Source organism: Microcebus murinus, chromosome 1 (genome assembly GCF_040939455.1).
Source record: "Microcebus murinus isolate Inina chromosome 1, M.murinus_Inina_mat1.0, whole genome shotgun sequence".
Lineage (NCBI taxonomy): Eukaryota > Metazoa > Chordata > Mammalia > Primates > Cheirogaleidae > Microcebus > Microcebus murinus.
In genome coordinates, this window is record NC_134104.1 from 72,943,671 (window position 1) to 72,955,691 (window position 12,021).

At 35.7% G+C, this 12,021-nt stretch overlaps 1 protein-coding gene across 4 annotated transcripts in view; it reads right to left on the reverse strand.

Moving 5' to 3' along the window:
• The window catches only part of CCDC50 (coiled-coil domain containing 50), a 74,470-nt gene that overhangs the window by 28,354 nt on the left and 34,095 nt on the right, over nucleotides 1–12,021 (reverse strand). For all 4 annotated transcript variants that reach the window (XR_012919273.1, XM_012745191.2, XM_012745193.2 and 1 more), the window contains exons 2-4: nucleotides 9,246–9,308; nucleotides 8,254–8,380; nucleotides 4,851–4,941 (exon numbers count right to left, since the gene is read on the reverse strand). Coding sequence is in view for 3 of the 4 variants with exons in the window: in XM_012745191.2 (XP_012600645.1) it covers nucleotides 4,851–4,941; nucleotides 8,254–8,380; nucleotides 9,246–9,308 (281 nt within the window). In the remaining variant the exon portion in view is untranslated. The remainder of the gene's footprint in view (nucleotides 1–4,850; nucleotides 4,942–8,253; nucleotides 8,381–9,245; nucleotides 9,309–12,021) is intronic.

The following is a 12,021-nucleotide window of genomic DNA, read 5'->3' on the forward strand; positions in this document are numbered from 1 at the left end:
TTTGTAGAAATAGGGTCTCACTCTTGCTTAGGCTGGCATCGAACTCCTCACCTCATGTGATCCTCCTCCCTCAGCCTCCCTGAGTGCTAGGATTACAGGTGTGAGCCACCTCGCCTATATATGTATAAACGTTATTTTTAAAGTGCCTAAATGGAGTAAAATTTTTAGTAATTAACATGTATGTTAGTTGTTATGTATGTATGGCTATTTGAGCTGGTCTCTAAATACTACCAAAGAATATCTAAATATTCTTCAGAACATGAAATTCTAATCACATTATGGAGGCTATGAATAAATACCATGGTTCACACTAGATTCATTTTTTTAATGTAAATTGGTTACTAAATTTGCCCCTAAACAGTTCAAATAATAAACAGCTTCAAATTGTTGGACTAGTACCACAAACTTTTCATGACATTTTTGGCCATGTTAATGTTTACTTAAGAAGAAAAAAGGTTTTCCCTAAAATAGTTGCACATTCACATATATTTAAACCTTGGTACACCACACACACACACACACACACACACACCTATACATAGTCACACACACAGATACACACACACAAATTTAGAATTTTATTTAAGAATAACTAAGTTAAATCAACTAAACACACTTCTTGGCCTTCACTAAATAACACTAACAAATGCTTATTCTGTATCTGAAAAGAAAGATCCCAATGGAATTAAGAATTAATCTATTATTATTAGTCACAAAGTCATACAGTCCAGTATATCTAAAGGCTACAAGCCCCTTCAATAGGGAGCCTAGAAAGAATTCAACTACTACATTCAAGACATTAAGTAAAAGAGTTTAAAAAATAAAAAGAGCCAGGCACAGTGGCTCACACCTATAATCCCAGCACTTGGGGCAGAAAGATCTCTTGAGGCCAGGAGTTTGAGACCAGCCTGGGCAATATAGTGAGACCCAGTGTCTACAAAAAATAAAAATTAGCCAGGCAGTGATGGCATGTGCCTGTAGTCCTAGCTACTAGGGAGGCTGAGGTAGGAGGATGGCTTAAGCCCAGGAGTTGAGGTTATAGTGAACTATGATCATGCCATTGCACTCCAGCCTGGGCAACAGAGTGAGAACTCTATCTCTAAAAAACAACAGTAATAATAATAATGATGATAATAAAATAAATAAATAAAAAGAAAGAAACAAAGACAGGAGAGTGAGCTAGACAGTAAATAAAGCAAAGGAACAAAAGGCATTCTATAATAAAGACATCTGCACTCAAATGTTTATGGTAGCACAATTCACTATTGTAAGGATGTGGAAACAACCCAAGTACCCTTCAATCCATGAGTGGATTAATAAAATATGGTATATATACACTATGGAATACTACTCATTTACAAAAAGCAATGGTGATCTAGCATCTCTTATATTATCCTGGATAGCACTTGAGCCCATCCTTCGAAGCGAGGTATCACAAGAATGGAAAAACAAGCACCACATATGCTCGCCATCAAATTGGTATTAACTGATGAACACTAAGGTGCTCACATGGTTGTAATATCCATTGGGTGTAGGTCAGATGGGGGTATGGGGGAGGGTAAACTCACAACTAATGGACAAGGTGTGCACTATATGGGGGAAGGACATGCCTCTAGCCCTGGCTTGGGTGAGCAAAGTCATTACTTGTAACCAAAATGTTCCCTCCCCCCATAATATCCTGAAATTAAAAAAAAAAAGAAAGAAAGATTAAAAAAAAGAAGAGAGAGTAAATAAGATGACAAAAAAATTCTTTCTTTTTAACTTTTCCACATCTGTCTCCTTACATGGAAATGCTATTTTTCTTACATCTGTGTTCTATTAACAAACACAATAAAATTATAACAAAGCTAGAAATGCTAATTCACCCACACAAAGTTGTATAATTCCTCTACTTCTCATGCAGAAGCACAATGTTTTTCAGAATAAAAGACCTCTGTCCCAAGAGGCAAGGGGCCTTAGTGTCTACAATCGGTTATTTTGGGGGCTATAAACAATCCAAGAAAGTTAACCCCAAAAATCTCTAAAAGACATTTGGGTAAAAATCCAGAGAGGAATTTTCCACAGCCTACTGCTAAGAACATGTTAACTTAGCAGACTCTACAGGGACGTGAAAGGCAGAAAGAAGAGTGGGGGGAAAAAAGAACTTGAACAGTTTGTAAGTAAACAGCAGGCAATGCTTTTCAAAAGCTGGTTAGAAGAATTAGCACTATTGTCTCAGTCTTAGTCTCTTCTGCCTTTTAGGCATCCTGTTTCCAAAGGACTAAAATACATAAGCATTTTCATACATCCTTCAATGACAAACTTAACTCACGCACATTTTGTTCATTTAATATTAACAACATACTAGTCAGCTGAAAGTTACATTTTTCTACAATAAAAGAGTGTCTTGGCACAGTAGCCATCTTCTTACCTTAAGCATGAGTTGAAAAGTCAAAAAAGTCTGAATGAATTTTTAAAGGCTATGCTAGTCAGGTCTTTAAACCTCCACAATTGGATTTCTATTGGGGAAGGAGGAACCTTTCAGCAGGTCAAACAGTAAAGGATGCCAAGCTAATGGAGGCCTATAAAGGCAAGTAAACACTTGAAGACCTCTCATATCACACCATATTGGAACACATTTAAACTTGAGTAATTTTCTCCTTTCTTATCTAGCACATATCTCTCTATAAGAGAAATCATGGTTGTTAAAAAGGGCAGAATTGTGGGGGAAACACCTGGCAAGAAAGCAAAAGGAAAGAGCAATTATTAACACATAGCAGATGCCTCATATATATGATCTCATTTAAGCCCCACAACAGTCCTTTAGGCTACGAACAACTATCATGACTTGCCCATTTTAGAACCTGAGGTTCTGCATCATTAAGTGTGATGCTGAAAGTCACACAAGTAAAAGTTAAAGAGCTAAAATTCAAACCCAAGTCAGTCTAATTCCAAAGCCCACATGTTTTATGTTGTGCCACAGTACATACAAGTCAGAAGCAGTCAGTCAGAAATTGTACAGACACTTCTCCAGCATCTTATTTTAACTAGGGACCAATCATTAACTTCTTTAATACTTAATTTCAACATCTAAAAAATGGAATTAATCACTACATTGCTTACTATATATAAAACTACGATGAGGTTACTTATTGTGATTACTATTTAGATTCTACATGCCTAAAATAAAGTGTTTTGGTTTCTCTTTCTAACTTGTTTTTCCCTAAATGGGGAAAAAGGACCACAGGATACCAGCAGCATTTATAAGAAGCCAACTTCATTACTCAGTTATTTTTAAAATAGAAGCTTTCAGTTCCTAGTTTCATCCCCAAAGCAAAGTCTTTACTACAGAGAGGCAACACATTATGTAGTAAAAAAAAAAGCCTCCTGTGTTGATAATATAAAGGGCCAAACATAATCCTTAATTCTTACTTGCAGTTCTGGTTATCACATAATCATGGTTTGTTTCTCAAAGATTAAAGTAAATACACTTATACCAGCTGTTTCTCACTCATCTGGCATTGAACAAGAAGTCTTGTAGGAACAAGGGTGCTCAGTGAGAGCAGCAGAATATGTATGCTAGTTTACTGATGACCATGATCATATTTATTTAATAGGGTGATCATAAGTGCCAGTTACCCAGTACAGTCCTAGTTTATGTAATTATTAACAGCATCCCCTTTAACTCTCAAAAGTGTTTCTGGGTACACAACAAATCATATGGTCACCCTACTATTAAAAATGATAAATCATTTTCTTCTCTTTTATAAATCAAGTCAGTGGCCAAGAACAGCATAACAGGCATGAAAGAATTTTATAAGAAGTGCTGAAAATCTCACATAAAATGAAATAATAGTTAACTGTAAATTCTAGTCTTCTCACAAACCAAATACTATTGCTAATTTTAGTCAGTTTCAGCTTTAAAAACAATACACTTTAAAAATATATAGATTCCATTGTGAGCATATATCACAAAAAAAAAAATAAATAAAAAAAATAAATAAATAAATAAAAATAAAAATATATAGAGAATCAAACAGATTAGTGTTTTTGAGCCAATAGATTATAGGACAGGAAACCATTAAGAAAAACAGAAAGAGTGAGAGCAATGCCAGCTCCTGGCCTCTCACAGGGACTGTTACAGCCTCTAGTCAAGGTCTACTCTCTCTAACACTGCAAGAATAAGCCAGGGACAGATGCCTTGTATGTAGTGAGCTGCACAGTACCTCCCAAAAATTCATTTCTACTGAAATCTCAGAATGTGACCTTATTTGGAAATAAGGTCTTTCAGATGTAATTACACTGAGGTCCCACTGGATTAAGGCAATTTCTCAATCCGATGACTGGTGTCCTTATAAGAAGACCAAAGAATACAAAAATACACATAGGGAAGAAGGCTAGGTGGCAATGGAGATAGAGACTGAACTGATGCAGCTACAATCCATGAAATGCCAAAGACTGCCAGGAATCACCAGGAGCCAGGAAGAGGCAAGAAAGGATCCTTCCCAAGAGGTACCATGACCCTGCTAACACCTTGATTTTATACTTCTAGCCTCCAGAACTGTGAGAGAATAAATTTCTGTTGTGTTAAGTTTGTGTTAATTTATTACAGCAGTCCTAGAAAAACTAATTCACGCCTTGTATCAAATTATCAATTCTCATCTCTCAAGACTTTACCACTTATGCAAGTGATCAAGAGAGAAAAAACAGTGGTCCATGGAAAAAAAGTGCTTGAACTACTGTACACCAAATAAGGAGAGTTCTGTTGTCCATCCAGCAACCACTCATTGAGCCCATGAATACAAAAGGTATTTCCTCCAGAGCTAAGCACCCCTCTCTCCATGGGTAGAGACACATTAACTAAGTTGTACCTCATCCTTCTTCTCCTGAATGCGTCGTCTCTCTGCCTCAATAGCCAGCTTCTCCTGAATTTCCTGAGCAATTTCACAGTCTTGTTGTTCACTAAAAAGCAAAGGTGAAAACAACATGAAAAAAGAAAATAAGGAATTTTTCCAAAAAATAAACATAATTTATTGAACACTCACTATGAAAAGTTCATATTTTTATCTCACTTAATCCTCAAGATAAAGATGCAAAGAGATTGATATTGTCACATTTTACAGAGGGAAAAACTGAGGGCCAGAGAAGTTAAATCATTTTCCCAAGATCACAAAGAAAATATGTGACAGAACTAAAATCTAATCTCCACATACTACAATCGAAAGCTCCATACAAGAAAGACATGTTTTCTTGAGATTCTGCTAAGGCAATATAGACTGTGATATTAACATACACAAATATCCAAATACAAAGTGCACACTCACTAAATTGTCAATTATACTATGGTCACCTGGAAGTGGCTGGTAAGAGTTTAAAATGATTTTTATAAATGTTTTAATTATCTGTATTTTTTTCTCCGTTTCAACAAGGAACATTAAAAAATGATACTTAAATTTGGGGGGAAAAATCAGTGTATATTCCCCAGCTTTGGTCTTCAGTAGAAGCCTCTCTGGCTAATGGTAGTTTTTTTTAACACTTTGTACACACAAGGAAAAAAGAGAACAAGAGAATACAAGACAAAAAGCACAAGCCAGAAATAGCATGACTTTTTTAGAATCAGTAGGAAAATCACTGGACAAAAGTCTGCAGACTTGATTTCTGGTCCTGCCTCTCTTACTAATAACTGCAGTATGCTCTCTCCTGCCATTTGTATCAGCTATAAAAAAAGTGTAGACTTAATAACTTCATATTACAAGTGTCGTATTCTAGGATTCCTATTCATTCAAACCAAATAAATTAAATAAACAAAAATCTACTCAGAGCAATTTCTATTTCTAGCCCCTCTTTTTATTCACTTACAATAATTAAAAATCCCTTTTCAAAGACTTCTCTACCTTGATCTCCCAAATTAATATAAAATGTATATAGAAGTGACTACTAACTACATAGAAGGTGATAATAAATGGGAAGAAAGCAGAAGCACAGCAGAGAAGGTAAACCCAAATGAAGTGTTAAAGGTCACAAATGACATAGAAGATACATCTCCTGGTACAGAAAATAAAGAAGTCAGGTTTCAGCTGAGTTTAATGATTTCAAACCATATTTCCAAGGATCAGCTCTGGTTCAGTCAGCTAATTATACAGAATCCTGAGAAAGCAAAACTGAGAAAGGAGTAGTAAACAATTGGTAGGTCTAACTTTGGACTGCAGTCCCACTACCCAGAAAATAAAAGGTTCCAGTTCATTAAACACTGTAGCATTTCATTCTTCCCAGGATGCCCAGCTTTCAAGACCGCTCGAGAGTAAAAACTGAAAGACTTCCTTTCTAACTTAGTTATTTCAGCCAGGAACACTTCCAAAACCTTGGATTCCCAGGCAGAGATAATAATAATTGGTTCTTCTCATTTGGAACCTATAAAATATCACTCTCCAATTCCTGATTTACATTTTACAGTAGTTTGTATTCATAATCTCTGAATAAGCTCATTACACACACTATTATACTAATTCAAGATCTAAAACTTTTATATTAACCTCTGAACTGGACTTCCTAACAGAGATTTGTGAATAATGTAAAGGGTACTAATTTAGAATTCTAGAACATTCTAGCTTTACTTGTCACCTTAATTTCTGTGACACCAAGCCTCAAAACATCTCAAATCTGTCTCTCTTCCTCTTTATATCTCTATTATTACCACCTTCAACTTTAGGCCTCATCATCTCCCTCCTCTCTCTATATATCTATCACCACTGTCCTCAATTCAAGACTTACCATCTATTAATCTGACCAGTGCTCAATAGCTTCCTTCAATCTTGCCTCCTCCAAGTCTTTACCCACCCAGCCCTGAGTGGATCCCAAAATTAAAACCTAAAACTTTTTCAATGGTTCTCTATTCCTCACAATATAAAATCTATAAAACCTAAATTCCTTAACATAACTTATGTGACCCTTTTGGTCCAGCTTTTGACTACTTTTCTGGCCTTGTCTTCTATGCTCCTTCCCACATTCTACACTCCAGCAATACTGAACTTCCTGCAGTGAACATGAGATTCCAGGTCCTTTCACCTGCTGCCCTTATGCATGCTACTCCTTCTGGCTAGAATAGTTTTCCTCATTATCACTAAAAACCCCTAATAAACCTTTAAGTTTCATATTAAATGTATCACCTGTCTTGTGAAGCTTTTCCCAGTCTCTTCTCTCTTCATAGGCATGAAGTTTACAATTTAACTCTCTGGTACACCTGCTTGTATCTCCAGATACACAGTATGCTCAGGATGTTTTCCTGAGATCCTTAAAAGCAATGGCTATGTCTTACTCATTACTCATATCTCTGGTCTCCAGTGACTTTTATGTTCCAGGTTTAGCATCAGTCAATAAAGGTGTTTATTTTCAAAATAAGAAGCTTAATGAAATGATTAATACAGTTCTCTCCTCTCTACAAATATTAATAGTAAACAGAAAGACAAACTTCCTCAAAGGCAGCAAAAATTGCTGGCCTTCCTGTTTTATTTAAACATGATACTCAAGTAAATTAAGGGATCCCTTAATTTCTCCCTTTACCCCTTCCTCCTGAATATCTTATGATTAGGTCTACCATTAGAGATTTAGGTTAAGAGCCACTCTCAAAGATGACATGTACCCTGGGAGCTTTAACACTTTGAAAAAGAGAAAAAAAAAAAGTTGTGCTAAAAGGAACCTTAGAAATGATGATTTTCATTTATTTATTAAAGAAGGATACTGAGAGAGAACTTTTGTCAGACACTGAATTACGAAGAGAAATGAATGTATAATTCAGAGCTTTCCAGAACATTCTGCTGTCTATAGAAAAGCAAGGAAAGTAAGGAAAGTAAGAGCAACAAACACAGCTAGGAAATAATGAAGGAACCCAATAAAACTCATAAAGTTCTTTGATGTCCATTATTTCACTGCATCCCTCAAACAAACCATGAGGCAGAAGGGATAGAGATTATTTTCCCCATGTTATGTATGGGTAAGGAAAATAAAATCAGAGAGGCTGACCAATTGGTTCAAAGTCACACAGCTAAAAGTGTTGGAGTTCACACTATAATCCACATGTCCCAAAACCCAGTGTTCCAACAACAAATACAATTTTTCAAATCAAAGAAAACTACTGGATAGCCACTGTAGGATTTGTAATCTAACAGTAAAAGGAATCAGAGGGTAAGAGGAGTCTCCTTCTCTCCTGCCCTGGTTGCTGGCTCCAAAGAGAAAACCAGTCTTGACATTACTGCTCCCCACTCCCCAAATCCTCACAGGTCTTTGTAGCGCTTCTGAAGCTGAGCCTGGGCTTTCAGATCTTCCTCTTGGAGCTTCTTAGCCACCCGGAGATCATGCTGGACCAAACGGTTCCGCTGAATGTTTGATGCCAAATGATGCTCGACTGGGACAGAAATATTGAGGAGAGGAATTACAGTGTTTCGGCTTGTTAGTAACAAATTTCATAATAAAATTAAAAAGAACTTTACCATTAAAAAGAGCTTCACATCTATCACTTCGTTTTATGCTCTCAACAACACTGTGTAATAGGCAGCACAGGAATTATTACCCCATTCCTCCATTAAGTAGAAAGAGGTCCAAAGAGATTAAGCAATTTACCTTTGGTCACGTGGCAAAAAAGTAGCAGCACCATGACTTGTACACAAATACTCTAAAGCCAGGGTCAGCTCTCTTTATAATACCACATATATTGCTACTCTATTTATTCATTGCATTTTTCAATACTTAATTTTTATACTGACATATGAATTAATAATTCGCAAATCACATATTCACAAAAAAGTACTTTTAGATAACACATTTAACTTAGATTTACTTTCCATCAGTATAATGCATAAATATTCAGAAAAATACAAAACATGATCTAATTTAGATACCAGAGTTGCCTGGAAGAGATGTTCAGGTCCCTATCCTAGGGACAGCAATAGATTCCTATGCCAGCCTTTCATGTACCCCAGATATATCTACAACCACTGTCTCCCTCCTATAGTAAGGCAAGGGAAAAGTTCAAGCCCCTCTTTTCCTCCTAAATACCCAGCAATCTTATAATCCCTAACAGCCTGTCTTACTTCAAAACATCCAAAACTTCATTCTTCACTCAGGCATCATTTGCCTAGACAATTCCCTCAGGATGAATGGACAGTAAAACCAGGTGACTATGTTCTCTCCTTTTTTACCCTAAGAGACTAACCTCAAGCTACCACTAAAAAAAGAAAACTGAAGAAGCACAGATGAGGGTCATAACTCACTTTCCTGTTCCTGCAGGCTGTGAGCCAAGGTGTGGTCCTCCAGGACAGCAAAATCTCGGCATACTGCAGAGAATAAGAAAAAAGGGCAGACAGAAAGATTCATTAGAAGTATTTTAACATACAAAGACAATATTCTTTTTTACTTCACAAATCAATCTTACTATTTCAGGATGATCAATTTTATAACTTGTAATGCATAAAATAGTGACTAATTAAGTATGAAGTCTTCATTCACAAACATCCACATAAGGCCTGCTCAGTGCCAAGCACAGAGAATCACAAAATAATTATTAGATCTGGCCCCTGGACTAAGGTGAAAATATTTACCACAGAATCAAAAACCGGAAATCCAGAAATTCCAATCCACTTCTATGAGGGGAGGGAAAGTACTGCCGAAATAACAGAAGAATGAACGGTGTTTTGCATATTGCTGTTGAGAGACAGCTGAGTTCTCCACATGTTCAAAGGAGTTAAAAGAAATCTAACCTATGCTTCAACCATCTGTGGATGAGAATATTCTCTCCCAGCAATTATGCCTATCTTGGATTCCTTGAGGAAAAACACGCCTTCACTAATCCCTCCTCAGGTGGGAGCAGATCTCTACTCCAAGAATAATCACATTCTTTAATGGGTCTACCCCCAGGACATGAGTTACAAGTGGGTCTGTAGGTCTCTCTAAACCTAGGGCTAGTCCCAAATAATCTACAAACCTAAAGAAAATGGGAAACCTGGAGGAAACCAGGCATCTGCTCCTACCTTTGCCTCTATCTGAAGATGCAGGCAAAAACATTTGCTGCCCTGTTTTCTTAGAAGCAAAATGGAAAGAGATGGTCTCCAAGGTCCATTTTACCCCAAACTACAATTTAAACTGCTGCTTTTTAAAAGACACATACAACCAAACAAAACATGCAGGACTCATTAAAGTGCCGTTTTAAGGACATGTAGTTTAGGTGATATGTGTTCACTCTATTCCAAAAACATAATTTACATTAAAAAGGAAAATTCTCAAAAGTTTCAGAATACTGCAATGTGTAGGACTCATGAAATGTCCCCTGGGGTTTATGAAAGTATAGATTTCTTTCTGTAGCTTTGGATTTGCTTATGAGAACATTTAACTGAAACAAAATAAAGAACATTGCTTTGCCATTCTCAGCACTTTACGTATATTCACATATATATTCACAGTTCTGCCCTCAATGAGAGATAAGGCAACAAAAAGGTAGGGAGATCTTGGGGATGCCAAGATGATTTTGAAAATACTTTATGATAGATGAATAATTCCTGCCCCAAAACCACAGTAACTGAATATGACCTGTTTAACCCTTTCTCAAATGCAACTACAAAATCAGTACTTCCAACAGAAAACCTTGTTCTTTTTCATCAGCTACACTCTCAACTAATTTTAATAGCTTGAGGCCTAGGTCCCAGTTACCTTATATTTCACAGGATGAAACTACTTTCAAGATGAGTTAGGTAACACCCTCATTTAATAGGTGAGGAAACAGAGGACCAGAGGAAAAAAGAACTTATTAAGTCTATATATAGTTCACTGGTGACAGGGCTAGGGGGTGGAGGTCAATGCCTGAGCCAGCAAGGGCTCTTTCCTTGCCCGACACTATTACAGCCCTCCTTGCCTCCAAGTAAACCACGGTTAAAATGGACTGAAAGAAGATATTCTATACTGATCAACATGTCCTCTCTAAACACTTCAATTAATTAATATCTAATTTAAAATGGATTTAATTTACAGAAAACATATATTCAGAATGAATTAGCTAAAATGAATATAATCAAATCTTATGTAAAAGAATGTTATTTTAACACAATGCCTTACTACTTGAAGCATCTTTATATTAGAAAAGCTTATGTTTATATATTAAAATCAACAAATATATTTCATGGCCTGCCTTTGGGGAAAGAGGATCTAGGATCCAGTTGATGCAGTTTTATGGCTTGTCTCTATGTATATATTTTAAAATTATTATTTAAGTAGATAATCTAGGCATGCAGATTCAAAGGAAACCTCAAAAGACACAAAAAGATTTGTCTCATTTTTAATTCAAAAGATACTGTATCAGCACCAATTAAAGATTTCATTTGAATATCATAAAAAATATATATATTTTATATGTTTTTAATGTCATGCTTAGTAAAATAAAAAATCATAAAATTATTGGATTTTTCCACATGGAGAATCATGTGAAGAACTATAGTAATTTTATACTTTTTTAGTCAGCAAAACATTAAAAACATAAAATATATTGTTTATGGAAAGATAAATCTGTAATACAAATATTTTTTTAAATATCTGGCACTGACAAACTGAATGCAGAATAGCGGTTATCTCTAGAGAGGAAAAAAGCATGAATGTTTTAGCTACATATGCTAGTCTACTACATCAAAAACAAAAAGAGAAAAGACTGACACAAGGCAAAATATTAACATCTATTTAATGTGGGTGGTATGTTTCTGGGTTTCAATATTTCCTGTGCTTTTCATAATGTTTTAAATATTACATTTTAAGTTATATGATTAAATATAAAATTTGTTTAAAATTCATTTATTTCATTTTGTCAATAGCATATATTACTAAAACCACAAACATGAAGACATGGTTTGATATAACATGCATAAAGGATTTATGAATTACTGATTACCTCAACGACTTCTCATAATTATTTCATAATATCGAAACAGCAAGACTGAAGCATATTCAATTATTGCAATTTGACCTTGAATCTGCAGAGGCAGAATTGGTACAAGTAAGATATGAGCA